Below are 13,013 nucleotides of genomic sequence, written 5' to 3'. Positions count from 1 at the left end.
TCGGGAAGGAGTGTTTGGGTGGACCTTTTTCACATCTGGATTTAGTTTCTCTTGAACTTTTTCAGCAGTTGCCATTCACCAAGGCTGATTTCTTCTCTGCAAGTCATGAGGTACTTCTCCTGCCCCAGGATAAAGCCCTTTGGAGTGGATTTAATTAGTTTTGGGGATGGTCCTGTTCTTATTCCAGGAGGTCTGTTTCAGGTTTAGGTCATTCCATTGGCCTCATCAACAACTGAAGGGCAGATCTCCTGGCCACTCAATAATTCCCTGGGCGGAGAGGAAAGGCCTCTAAGCTGATAGTCATACTCCATGTATTTCTAACTCCCCTCAGCTGGAAGAACATGATGTGCTGAGGTGGGTGGAGCTTTGAGTTGAGCTTTTTAGGTAGTTTCAGGTCTCACTGTCCATGAGAGAAGCATACAGCTGCCTACCTTTCCCAACATACACATCCACATCCCTACATTATTCACTGGTAGAAGTGGAGAGACTGTGGACGAAGGAGGATGGAAGTGAATTTTAACTTATTCTTCTGCTTCACCCAGGGAAGAGGTTTATGAGCATAAGCACAGAGGTTAATGAGATATTTCTTGCTCTTTGATGCCCATCACATCACTCGCCCCGTCTCCCCCAACCTCCTATTCCCACACACACACACACACGCACACACACACACACACACACACACACACACACACACACACACACGAGCTTGTGCACGCACTGTGAGCAGAAATACAACCCCCACCTCCCCTGCCCCTCCCTCCCTCCCGGCACAGACCGATCAGAACTTCCCCTGGGTCGTGGCCCAGCGATATGGAGCGGCCCTGGCGCGGAGCCCTGCTCTTCCCGAGTCGTGGGTGGCGCGGTACTTGTTTCCCTCCCCTCCCTTTCCGGACCCAAACGGGGATGTATCTGGGTCAGCCTGGGAGGGGCCGGACCTGCCAGGGACCAGCGGGGGAAGGGGCGGAAGGGGGTGGCGATGACAGCATTTTTCAGGTTTTTGGCATTTCTGAGATTCGCCCCGTCCAGCTTCTCACCGCGCTCGCGCCTAGCGAGGGCTGATGCTCCGGCCAGTCTCGGCTCTAGGAGGGGGTGGGGGGAGAGCCGGTCTTTCCTATCTGGACGGCCACCCCTTCACGCCCTGCGAACAATGCAGCGCCCACCCCACCCCCAACACGCACACACATTCCCCATTCCCCAAGGCACGCTCCGCGGGCGGGCGGCGGGTTCCTCCGCCCCAGGAAAAGAGCAATGGAACAGTTCACGGCCGCCGCGAGTTCCTGGTCTTCCTTCCTTTCCGGTGATAAACGGCGGGGCTACAAGCCAGTTGCTGCTCAAGATGCTCCACCCGCGGGCTCAAGCCTGTCTCTCTTGGCCCTGCGGGGGCCCAGATCAGGACCGATAGTCCCTTGACCTCCGCAAGGAGCAAAAGCTGAGCGCCAGGGCGGCAAGAGGCGCGACCGGTGCTGGGGCGCAGACCCTCGGCGGGCTCCTGCTGCCTCAGTTCCTCGCTGCATGATCTTTTGCGCTCTACAGCGCCGTGGAGGAGCTGGGTGTGCGTAAACACCGCATCTTCCCCAGACGTTTCGGCCGAGGACGCCTGGGTGAGGTCCGGAGGGTCAGGGACCTTCCCGTTTCCCCTCCCTTGGAGCTCTATATATAAGCCCAGCACCGTGGAATCAAGGCCACAGGTCTTCACTTCCCTGAGGCCTGAACCCTCCCTCTCCAACCTTGCCCTGCTTAGCTCCAGATTTACGAGGGCTTGCTCCTCCTTTCGGTATTAGGAAGAGAAGCGGAGGGATGAGTTGAAAATCATCTCTGGATTCTTGCCTCCTGTACACAGCTGTATCCCTATCCTCTCCCTCCTTTCCCCACATTGCCCGCTCGGTGACTTATGTTTGCCGGAGGGTAGCCTCGCCTATCCGGAGCGCTCGGTCCTGTGGCGGGGCACCCACTGATGCTCTTTGGCCCGGAGCTTCCCGAAAGGTGCCTGCCTCCGCGGGTGCTCGAGGCCACGCAGAGGTGCTTCTCCCTCCCCGCATCACCTCACCCACAGACCTCTCTTGCCATCATTTCACCCACCCTTATATAAAACCGCGCGACCCACCCCCCCGCCATCCTACCCGGCGCAGCGCCCCCTCCCTTGGCTGCGCCTGGGCGGGCGGGCGGGGAGCTGAAGGGACCGGGGCGCGCGGGAGGCGCGCAGAGCTCTCCGGCAGCCCGCGCTCGCCGCGCCTGGGGAATTGGTTGTGGGCGAGGCGGCCCCGGCTGGCCTTTATCGCTCGCCCCGCTGGTCGCTTGAAACTTTATCAGCGAGTCTCGCCACTCGCCTCAGACGCGAGCGGGGGGCGGGGGCGCGGCAAGGCGCCGGCGGCCGTGACGAGGCGCTCCCGGCGCTGAGCGCTTCTGCTCCGGGCACGCATGGCGCCCGCACACGGAGTCTGACCTGATGCGGACGCAAGGGGGTTAATATGAACGCCTGTCTCGGTGGAATCTGGCTCTGGCTCCCTCTGCTCTTGACCTGGCTCAGCCCTGAGGTCAGCTCTTCATGGTGGTAAGTGCACGCGCACGGGCGCCGGGGTATTTTGGGGATGGGAGTGGAGCCCGCAGGGGCCACATAGACGCTTCCCGGCGGCGCTTCCCCGCGGCCGCGGCAGTCACGGCTTCCGACCCGAACCCAAGCTGCTGCCCTCTCCTATTGCCCCTTGGATTCTCCTCGGAAGCCCATTCCAGCTTCGACAACTTCAACACCCCCCCGCGCCCCCCCCATTCCCCCTCAACTGAGAGCTCGGATGTTCGGTGTATTTGGATCCAGCTGAGCGACAGCAAAATCGGGATCTTTGAGACAAGCGCTAGCCGGGTCTCTAGCTCTACTAGCACAGACGGGTGTGCGCGCGCGCGCGCGTGTGTGTGTGGGTGGGTGGGTGGGTGAACTTAGCTCCAAAACTACTATCATCCCCCCATGCTCCCCTCCCCCCAAAAAACCCTCAAGATAAAAACCGACGGGGCAATTCAGGCGGGCAAGAGCGGTAGAACCCGAAGCGTGTGATTTTGCCTTCTTTCCCGTCCTTCCACATTCCTAGTGCTTCACCCCAATGGGGCGGAAGAACATTTTGCTGCCTCCAGGTAGAGACTACCGCCTTAATGCGAAGCTCCAGAGGCCGGGAGCTCTAAGATGTCAGTTCGAAACCACAGTCACCCCAAAGAGTAAATTTGCTGCTGTCCTTTATACGTGGATCTTCGATTTATTCTGCATAGTGAAGGAACGTTGAAACGTAACAGGTCTTAGCATCCTTAAAAGTTCCAAAGGGAGAGGCTCTCCCCACCCAGAAACTCATCTCCATCTCCTTCATCTTGAGAAGAGAGAGAGTTGAGAGCTCTTTAGCGTTCTTGCACCTAAAAACTTCCGAACTGATACTTAAAACACTGATTCAGAAAGACCTGTTATCTGTTATGATGTGCTGTTTTTTAAAAGAATCTGGCAAAAGTAAGGCGTCGCAGCCAAATGAGAGACTGGAGCAGGGAACTTTAGGAAGACACGAGCTCTTCAAAGGAGCAAAGCAAAGAAAGCATGGATGGGAAGAGGGGTTCAATTCCTTCCTAAGCCACTTTGAACAGAAAGGCGTTTAGCCTTGACATTACTGACATAGGATCAAAGATTGATTTATCAGAGTGACCGTTTTTCAATAAAATGACTATTTCTGTCTCCATGGGTGTATAAACATTATTTATTGCCCAGGCTTTTTGTCACATTGTCTCTCAGCTGTCACTTAAATATATTTTTGGGGAGTCACAGCTGTAATGATTTTATGATCATATAAAATAATGAAAATACAAGAAAAAGACATTCTCCTTGTTTGATCGCTTCAAAAGACACCTATGGCAGCTTGGGTTATATAAAAGGTACCTTTCTAAACATTTCACAACTAATAGAGAACATCTGGGTAGAGATGATGATGTAATTTTTTGTTAAAGTTTCTTCTCAAAAGTACTTTATGGAGCTATAACACTGTTTGATTCTTCCAAACATTTAGTGTCCTTAATAACAATAGAAAGATTTTTTCCCAAAGGTTCTCTATAAAAGCCAAAAAGAGCTGGAAAATGGAAATATTTAACAGATTCTTTAGTAGGAAAAGAAAGGCATGCCTGTGCAGAGAGGATAACATCAGATACCGGCAGGTGTTGATTAGACAGATACAGACAGTTTAAGACACTTAAACATTAGATCAAATAAATGGCAGTGAGGAGCTTCTAAAGGTCGGCTTCCTCCAAAGCCAAGTCCAGACACATTGTGTACTGAGATCAGAGTCTTCTTGGAAGAAGTCTTCCAAAAACATGTTGCCCCTTCCCGCCTCAACCCATTCCCCAACTGCAGACCTTGCCTCTCCCACCCTGCCCAGAGCATCATCTGGTGGCCTCGGCTTCACATCCAAGAAACAGTCAGCACTCCGTTTTGGGGTGGCTTCTACCAGACCACTCACCATGCCTGCTGTGCCGCTTCTCCAGTGAACTAAAGTTAAATAACCTTTGCCTTCTAATATCCCCCAAAAGATAGGAATTCATATTTGAAATGCTGCTTTGAACTCTTCCCTCTCCCGGGAAACACCACGTGAGGCCTCGCTGTTCTGTGCTCTCCCCCGTGTTGGTCCTTCCCAGGTACATGAGAGCTACAGGTGGCTCCTCCAGGGTGATGTGTGACAATGTGCCAGGCCTGGTGAGCCGCCAGCGGCAGCTGTGCCACCGACACCCGGACGTGATGCGTGCCATCGGCCTGGGCGTGGCCGAGTGGACGGCAGAGTGCCAGCACCAGTTCCGCCAGCACCGCTGGAACTGCAACACCCTGGACAGGGATCACAGCCTCTTCGGCAGGGTCCTGCTTCGAAGTAAGTCTCCCGCCTTCACGCAGCTCATGGGCTCTACCCTCATATACACACACCCTTATTTGGTCTTCAAAGTCCCTGCTCATCTTGTCTTGCATGCTATGCAGTCAGAAGCTTGTTCTGTTGGGTGCCATTTGTCCCGTCGAGACAAGGACTCGAGAAATCAAGAAACTTGTCTGTCTCAAGTTTGGGAGGAGGATGTAGTGCCCCAGGCTGGTGTCTTTTTTATTCTTGGCTCTGTCCATCCACGTCAAGTCACAACCCTGCCTGTCCCTCCAGGTTCAGATTTTGTCTCTAGAAGAAAGGACGCAGCAGCCACAGAGCGCTTTTGACTTTTTAACTCTTCTTTCTGGGACTTGAAACTTCCAGAAGGAAATGAGCAGAAGATTGGGATAGAATGCCCAAATCTTTTATTGGCCATAGATGGTCATTATTACAATAACAAGTCAGTGTTATTAAGAAGCAGAGACAAATCTCTGCTCAACACCTCTGACCTCCCATTCGGCTACTCGGCTTCGGGTCACTCTGTTTCTAAATTAAGCATTTTTTTTCGGTAAACTGTAAATTCTGTAAGGCAGGAACTCATCTGCTTTCCCTGCACCTTACTTGGTACCTTGTGTGTTGTAGGCATCACTCATTCATTGAATGGTTGAATGAATGGATGGATGAACTTGTAGTGAGTGCCTATTCTCCAGGTACATTTTAAGCAGAAGGATATTTATGGAGGGTAGGGGTGGGAACCATGAATACACAGAGGTAGACCTTGGATATATTGCAGGTTTGGTTCCAGATCACCACAATAAAGCAAGTCACACGAATTTTTTGGGTTTCCCAATGCATATAAAAGTTATGTTTATACTACGCTGTAGTCTATTAACTGTTGAAAAAACAATGTACATACCTTAATTTTAAAATACTTTATTGCTAAAAAATGGTAACCAGCATTTGACAATGCAGGTTGCCACAAAGCTTCAGTTTGTAAAAAACAATATCTGTGAAGCGCAATAAAGTGCAATAAAATGGGGTACGCCTGTGGTTTCTTCCTTTCTCTTTTTTAGAAAGCACATTGAACATTATCTAACTACATAATAAACTTCTTAAAAGTTCTGAATGTGGAAAGTAGCTTACTAACTTGTACACAATCAGAGAAAATTAACTGAAAATCAGATCTTATTTTCAAAACATCCCCATCCCTTAACCTGGTCTTAGCAGCATTCTCCAAGAAGTAGCACATCCCATTTGCTACTGGGAAATCTTACTGAAAACACAACAGTTTATGTGCGAACCCCAGAAACAGGAAACTTTCCACTTGTTTTTGCCCACCTCCCCCTCCCAATCCTAAGAAAATCATTCGGGCTGTGCACTTGGTAATGCTTAACGGAGCGTGTTTCTATCAGGTAATCATCACAGCCCTAGGGTTTTATGAGGCCAAATGCATAACTGAATGTCTCTAAAATCCCCCAAGGGCGTAGTACTCTCACTCTTAGTGTACCCCTAAAGTTAATTTACTGTGATATTCTGCAATTTTATTCTCTGGTTTAAGAACATTCTTCCGCATTCCTTTTGGAGTTTTGATATGACATCACAACATTTTTGAAAGGATAATAATAAATTTCAACTACATGGAATTTTAAGACTTCACCTAGATCAACTCACCAGTGAATCAATTAAAGTGCTGGACCTTATCAAAGAGAGTTTGCAAATATCTGGCACAATACATCTTTGCATATATTAGGTACAGGCTCTTGGTGTTAAAGATGTATCAGGATTTTTCCTTTACAAAGGTCTCAACCATTTTCCAATGATTACAAATTAAGTGTACTTCTCATTTATAAAATGATCACCTATAGAGTCTGTCTATGAAAATCCATTAAGATGTCTCCATATTGAAAAAAAAAAAAACCTTTCCATAGCAAGTCAAAGGAAGCAAGTTTGACACTGATTCTAGAGAGTGTATATGCCAAAGCTGGAGGTTCATTCAACTTAATCTTGGCAATGTTTGTTTCTTCAGAGCTGTAGAATGGCTGAGAGGGAAAAGGTTATAAATAGAGAAAGCAGAACAAGTTTGACTTAGGCTAAGCCTTCAGGTAAATTAGAGATTATAACTGTACTCCCTTCAGATTTCTTTCAGATGAAGCTGAACGCTTTGCCAAAGTACTCAAAACTTAAAACACTCATGCTACACAGTTTCTTTCCAATCTTCACAGAAGGCCAGATTTCTTCCTGGACATTTACGTAAACTCCTGTGACTGTCAGTGATGATTTTGTGTTGGTTATGGGAAGGCTGAATTTGGCCTAAGGTAGCTTATCCTGGAAATAATCACGAAATTCCAATGAAGCTATCCAAAGAGTTTTACAATTAATTGCTTGGAGGGAAATTCACATCTTAGAGTTGTAAAGAACTCCTCCTTCGGAAACCTAAATGTCCTCATAGATAAATAGGAAAGCCAAAGGGCAGTACCACATATAAGAAGAACATAAAAGTTACTAACATATCCTGTGGTCATAGAGAAATGGAGAACATCTGCCTCTTTTGCTTCAGAGACCAAGAGTAAGGCAGACCGATTTTTAGGAACTTTCGTAATTTGCTCATTCAAACGACTATCACCAGACACGGGCAGAGAAATGTAAAGACAGAACTAGTAAACTCAAAAATAATCCTGCAAGAATTTGCATATACTTTCAGAATTCTAGAATAAGCCTAAACAAAAAGGTGATTAGATTTCATCCTTGTTAAAAAAAAAGGCAAGCATTTAAAAAGAAAAGAGTTGAACAACCCGTAACCTTCCAGAAAGCCTAGCTTCTAGTGTTCTGCCTTCCCAGCTGCCTGTCCCACCCTATACACTTAGTAAACATTGCTTGACTTATCTCAGACCAAAAATTAGAGAAACTTCAATAGTAACACATCAGGAAGTCTAAATATCACCATTTAGATTTGGATTTTGTTTCATATTGCAATGGCTTTAAAAAGAATCAGTTTTTCTAAGAAGAGGCCCGAGATCAAAATTTGTTTTGTTCCAAAGCCAACTCTTGAAATGTGCTACTATTTTGCACATAGCATTTTAGTGATTCATCTAAGACACTTAACTGAAAACATCTTAAGGCCGTATCTACATGATATACCAAAACATCTGGAGGTAAAATGAAAAGATATTCCATGTGCTAATTTTTTATTTAAATAAATAAATAAATATCTAGCTATTTAGTAATGCGTTTGAATAATAAATGACAAATATTTAGAAAGGCGATGGCTTTGCTTTGGAAATTATTTCTGAAATGTAGCAGATTTTTAAGTGATTTTTTTTTTTTTCTTTCAGCCAACAAGTCAATGTAGTTGTTTGCAAGTTAGGCCGGGATGCATTCTGTGCCTAGACAATTTATTCCTCTACTAACCTTCAAAATACTGTCTGGTCACTGACATTCTATCATCTGCATCTTCCATAGCTTTCCCCTAAAAGATCACCTCATAAAGTTTCTCTTCTTTCTCCTTAAGAAATAAGACTAGTGCAAAATCTATTACGCATTCAGGAATTTTCCCCCATATGATATCTCTAAATGTGGGGACTGAACTCCAAATCCAAAACCAGGCTTTAGCAGATCAATGGGATGACTGTGGACAAGGTATTTTCCTACATGGTAAAATGGGTAAAATAAAAATTTTATTTATCTGAAAGCCACTAGCAGAGATTAAGCCACATTTGCATCTATTAGTCACCATCTTTTACAAAACATAGCAATTCCTCTTAGAAAATCATCTGTGATCCTTATAACATAATCTGGAATTCTAAAACAGCTCCCACAACCGTCACATCTCTCTCTGGAGAGCACTACCTGCTACCTATGGCAAATATTCATATAACTGATTTTACCTAACTTCAAGGCATGATTGATTTTTTTTTGGATGGTTAGAGGTTTCGGGGAAGATATTTTTTGAAGGCTGAGGCAAGTGTCATTTAATATGGTATAGACACATTTTCCTGATTTTTAATAATGAGACTAGCAGAGCAGATATTGCAAGGGACGTATAATAAATTTTAGCACTGAATGACAAACGGAAACAAGCAGGGCTTTGACGCGAAAGGGTGGTTTGTTCTCCCAGCTGTGTGGTTCAAAAAGTCACACTCGTCTTGACATAGTGAATCACCAAATGGCTCTCCATTTGCTGCCTTGCACTGGCATTAGCTTGTTCGGCTTCTATTTTGATGGTGAATATATTTGCTGCAACAACCATTAGTAAAGAGCCATGCTAATAACAGTGAAATACAGCTCCACTTGAAAAATGAGGTGCACACAGACCCTTAAGAGCCTTATATCTGTCACTATACCACAACACCGTGTTATGAGTTACTACAGATTATTAAAATAATTTAATGTCGTTATCGCACTGAAATATGTACCCTTCAGCCTGGAAGTGAACGTAGCCTGTGCTCTAATAAAGAACAATTCTAAGAAAGCACCCCAAAGGGTTCTTGCCCAGGTCTAATTATAGGCGGTAAATTTGTTTCCTTCCAGAAAAAAACCAAAGAAAAGCTTTTCGCTGTCTTTTACCCAATACCAGTGATTAGTGCAGGTGTTCCAGAAGAAAGTAAATTCACCTTAATAGTTAGACGTCGTATGTAACTCAAGGATATTGCATAGTGCCTTCAATAATCCCGCCGTTACTTGTGAAAGCTGATGCCAAGCCGAAGCTCTCCAGGGTTAACCAGAGGTGCTGGTTACTGCTGTGAACTGTCTTCCCACCTCAACCCCTAGATTACTTCGAATTCAGGATCTCAGTAGCAATCATTTACACACATACAAGTGTCCTCAATAATGCCTGGAGGTCTGGAAGGTTTTTCCAGTGAGAGCTGTAGTAGCACGAATACCCAGAAATGTTATGGAATGATAGAATTGTAGAATTCAGACTGTATGCTGCAGAGGAGGAAACCAAGGTCTAGAGATGTCCTGCTCCTCTCTTCTGGGACATGTGGGATTCTAGGTTAAAGCAAGAACGTGTATGAGACTTTGGATGAAGCCAGGAACTGGGCAGGGCAGGCTTTTGCTGTATTTTCTTTTATACTCTATTTACTTTAAGGATAGTTGTCCTACAGTTATCCAAATTGATAAAAGCTTGTATTAAGCGCGACAATTCATATTCAAGAGCCAGCCTTGGCTCTGGGAAAGAATTCTCCGAGGATACTTTGTCTAGTGGCAAAGTATGTCAGAGGCAGAACAAGTATTAAACAGCCATCGTGTAAAAGTTATTCAGAACGAGCAATGCCAGACTACTTTTAAGAAAAGCATTTTTGTTACAGGTAGCCGGGAATCTGCCTTTGTTTACGCCATCTCCTCAGCTGGAGTCGTATTTGCCATCACCAGGGCCTGTAGCCAAGGAGAATTAAAATCCTGTTCCTGTGACCCAAAGAAGAAGGGAACCGCCAAGGACAGCAAGGGCACTTTCGACTGGGGTGGCTGCAGTGATAACATTGACTATGGGATCAAGTTTGCCCGAGCCTTTGTGGACGCCAAGGAAAGGAAAGGAAAGGATGCCAGAGCCCTGATGAATCTTCACAACAACAGAGCCGGCAGGAAGGTATGGACTGCAACAGTGCTCGTTTTGTAGACTGCATGGCCTTATAAATCACTTAAGGCAAGCTTATCTTAAGCCTTCCTAGAGTGCTAAAATGCTATCATCACAACTTCCCACTGTCCCCCAGCCCAGAGCTGTTTGTTCTAAAGAATACCACCAGCTGGGCTGAAATACCCCCACCTGCACTCTACCTTCCCTCCCACAGCTAAGCTCAAGGAGTCCACCCACTGCTTTTGGCATTGGGTACAGTCAGGTGCCTATGGTCTCTCTGGATACTGTATCATCTAGTCAGAAGATAGCATCTGTGGTTGAGGATAGGGCTGCATCCCACATACCAGTAGGACACTGAATGCTTGTATCTAAGGGGTATCAAGTCCCAGAACATCTTCTCTCAAACTTATCATGAAAGCAGCTCACCAGGCATGGCTTGTTCGCTTCTTCTAGATTCAGGGAAGCTCTTTTCAGAACCAGAAGCTGCTTTCACTCTTAAAAGCCCCACCTTGGGCTTTTAAGGGGTTTCTGGTACTGGATGAGTAAGTGGACTAGGGGAAGACGTGCCCCAAAGAGGCACACTGGCCCCTTAACCTCTAGTCCTGACTGAGCTCTTGGGCTGTGGGTACCTAGTCAATATTCATTCCCTAACTCCCATTTGTTAGATGAGGAAAATAGACCCTCCTGTGCTCGAGGTCACATGGAGAATCAGAAGAAAAGCCAGGACTAGAATTCAGGTTTCAACTCCCAGCCCCGGGGTGGTTTGGCCTAGGATTAAACCATTTCAATGCCAGTGTTCAGATCCACTGATGAGCCATGTCTTTGGGCATGGTGGCTTGACCAGAATAACTAGAGAATCTCAATAGAGAGAGAATAGAGAATAGAGAATCTTGAACCAGAATAACTAGAGAATCTGCTGCACATTAGGCCTTTGTGTAAGAAGCATAAACTGGTTGGCTAATCAAACATTCAGTCAGAACCATTCTAAAATAATCTAACTGCCAATGAGAAGAGATAACTATAATTTGTCTTTTATCAACACAAAATAAATATGTGCTTGACATTAATATATAAAGAAAGATCAGCATAAAATTGAAAAGTCCCCAGGGGGGCTTTAACAGGAAAAAAGAATAGAAAAGAATGCAGATCTGTTTGGATGAAAACCCTTTTACTAGGCTCACAGAGGGAACAGATCTCATTCAAAGGAATTTGGAAGGAAAGAAGTCTTGCTTAGCACATGGAATAAGATGAGTGTGACCTGAGCAGTTTACAAATAGTACCTTTCTTGAACTTGGAAAATCAACATTCCTAATTTTCACAAATTTATGAACTTATAGTGACTACTGCCAAGAATATAGACCACGGTTGTGCAATCCTACAACTGTGGTAATTACTGTTTGTGCAATGGTTTAGATAAGGAAAAATTTACATTGACCTTTGTTTTGACATTGATACCATATGTATAGGTTATAAAGTGTGGTGTCTTTGATAGGAGAATGCTGCTTAATTATTCAAGCACAGTATATAGTTGGATCTCCCAGACTCTTTGTACGGATAAGAGCATATGGTCATACACCGCATCCAAAATAACGTTGACTCATCAAAATAAATGTTAATTTTGCTTAATAGATTAGATATTGAATGTTTCTACTCTTCAAGACAATAGATCTTAGCCATTATATTGTAGGCTCTCAATAAACATGATTTTTAACGTAAATTACATGATTCCTCACTGTGTAGAGGTGAACAGCTGTCAGGCCTCAGATATTCTCCTGCCTACTCTGCAAAACTTAGGAGGCTACTTTTGATTGGAATAAAAGTGCACACACTGACTTTTTAAAATGTGGCTTTAATTAATGGTGGGTGGGCAGACTTTTTCAAGGAGATGCATGATGTCAGTGAATATGAACTTTAATGAGAGTAAATGTATTGAGATAAACATGCGTCTCTAATTCTCTTCTTGCGGTCATTAGACCCCCAGTCTCTACTCCCCCTTCGTACCAGCAGAAGGTCTGTGGAATCAAAATGAGAACAGGCTGGGCTCGAGTCTGAAGGCAGCCCTCCCGAGCTACGCCTCCGACTGGCCTAGCTCTACAAAACCCCAGCCTCCAAGGCCGAGAGCCACATCAGTTCATTTTTTTTTCTTCTTTGTGCTTTTCAGTATTTCCCAAATTGTCCACTACGAACATCTTCTACTTTTTAAAATGGGGGGATGGGGTGGGGTGGGGAGCAAGGGGCAGGACCAATACATTTGAAAAGAAAAGCCATCTATTCCAGGATTGTTCTGCTTAGCCAACACTACAAATCAGAATTCAACACTGCCATTCACAACAGGCCTTAACTTTCCCCTAATATTTGAGCAGTTTAATTCTTTTATTATAGCAGCTGGTTAGAGCACCCTCATGTGTCTCTGTACTGTAATATCATTTTAGATCTTCTATGCTGTTATATCACTTTATTTTAATCACAGCTTCAACAGAATTGGTAATGACGCTTCTTTCCTTCATGTTTTCTTGGAACTCATCTTAAGTCTAGTTTTCTGCCTCCAAATAGGACTATTAATAAGTCTTGAA

At 45.2% G+C, this 13,013-nt stretch overlaps 1 protein-coding gene across 2 annotated transcripts in view; it reads left to right on the top strand.

Moving 5' to 3' along the window:
* The first annotated feature begins 2,335 nt into the window (after nucleotides 1-2,335).
* The window catches only part of WNT2 (Wnt family member 2), a 45,215-nt gene continuing 34,537 nt past the window's right edge, over nucleotides 2,336-13,013 (top strand). For both annotated transcript variants that reach the window (XM_060019958.1, XM_060019959.1), the window contains exons 1-3: nucleotides 2,336-2,554; nucleotides 4,657-4,883; nucleotides 10,175-10,452. In XM_060019958.1, the coding sequence (XP_059875941.1) occupies nucleotides 2,472-2,554; nucleotides 4,657-4,883; nucleotides 10,175-10,452 (588 nt within the window). In that variant the 5' untranslated portion in view covers nucleotides 2,336-2,471. The remainder of the gene's footprint in view (nucleotides 2,555-4,656; nucleotides 4,884-10,174; nucleotides 10,453-13,013) is intronic.

This window comes from Delphinus delphis, chromosome 9 (assembly GCF_949987515.2).
Source record: "Delphinus delphis chromosome 9, mDelDel1.2, whole genome shotgun sequence".
In the NCBI taxonomy this organism is placed as follows: domain Eukaryota; kingdom Metazoa; phylum Chordata; class Mammalia; order Artiodactyla; family Delphinidae; genus Delphinus; species Delphinus delphis.
This window is presented reverse-complemented; position numbering and strand designations above follow the sequence as displayed.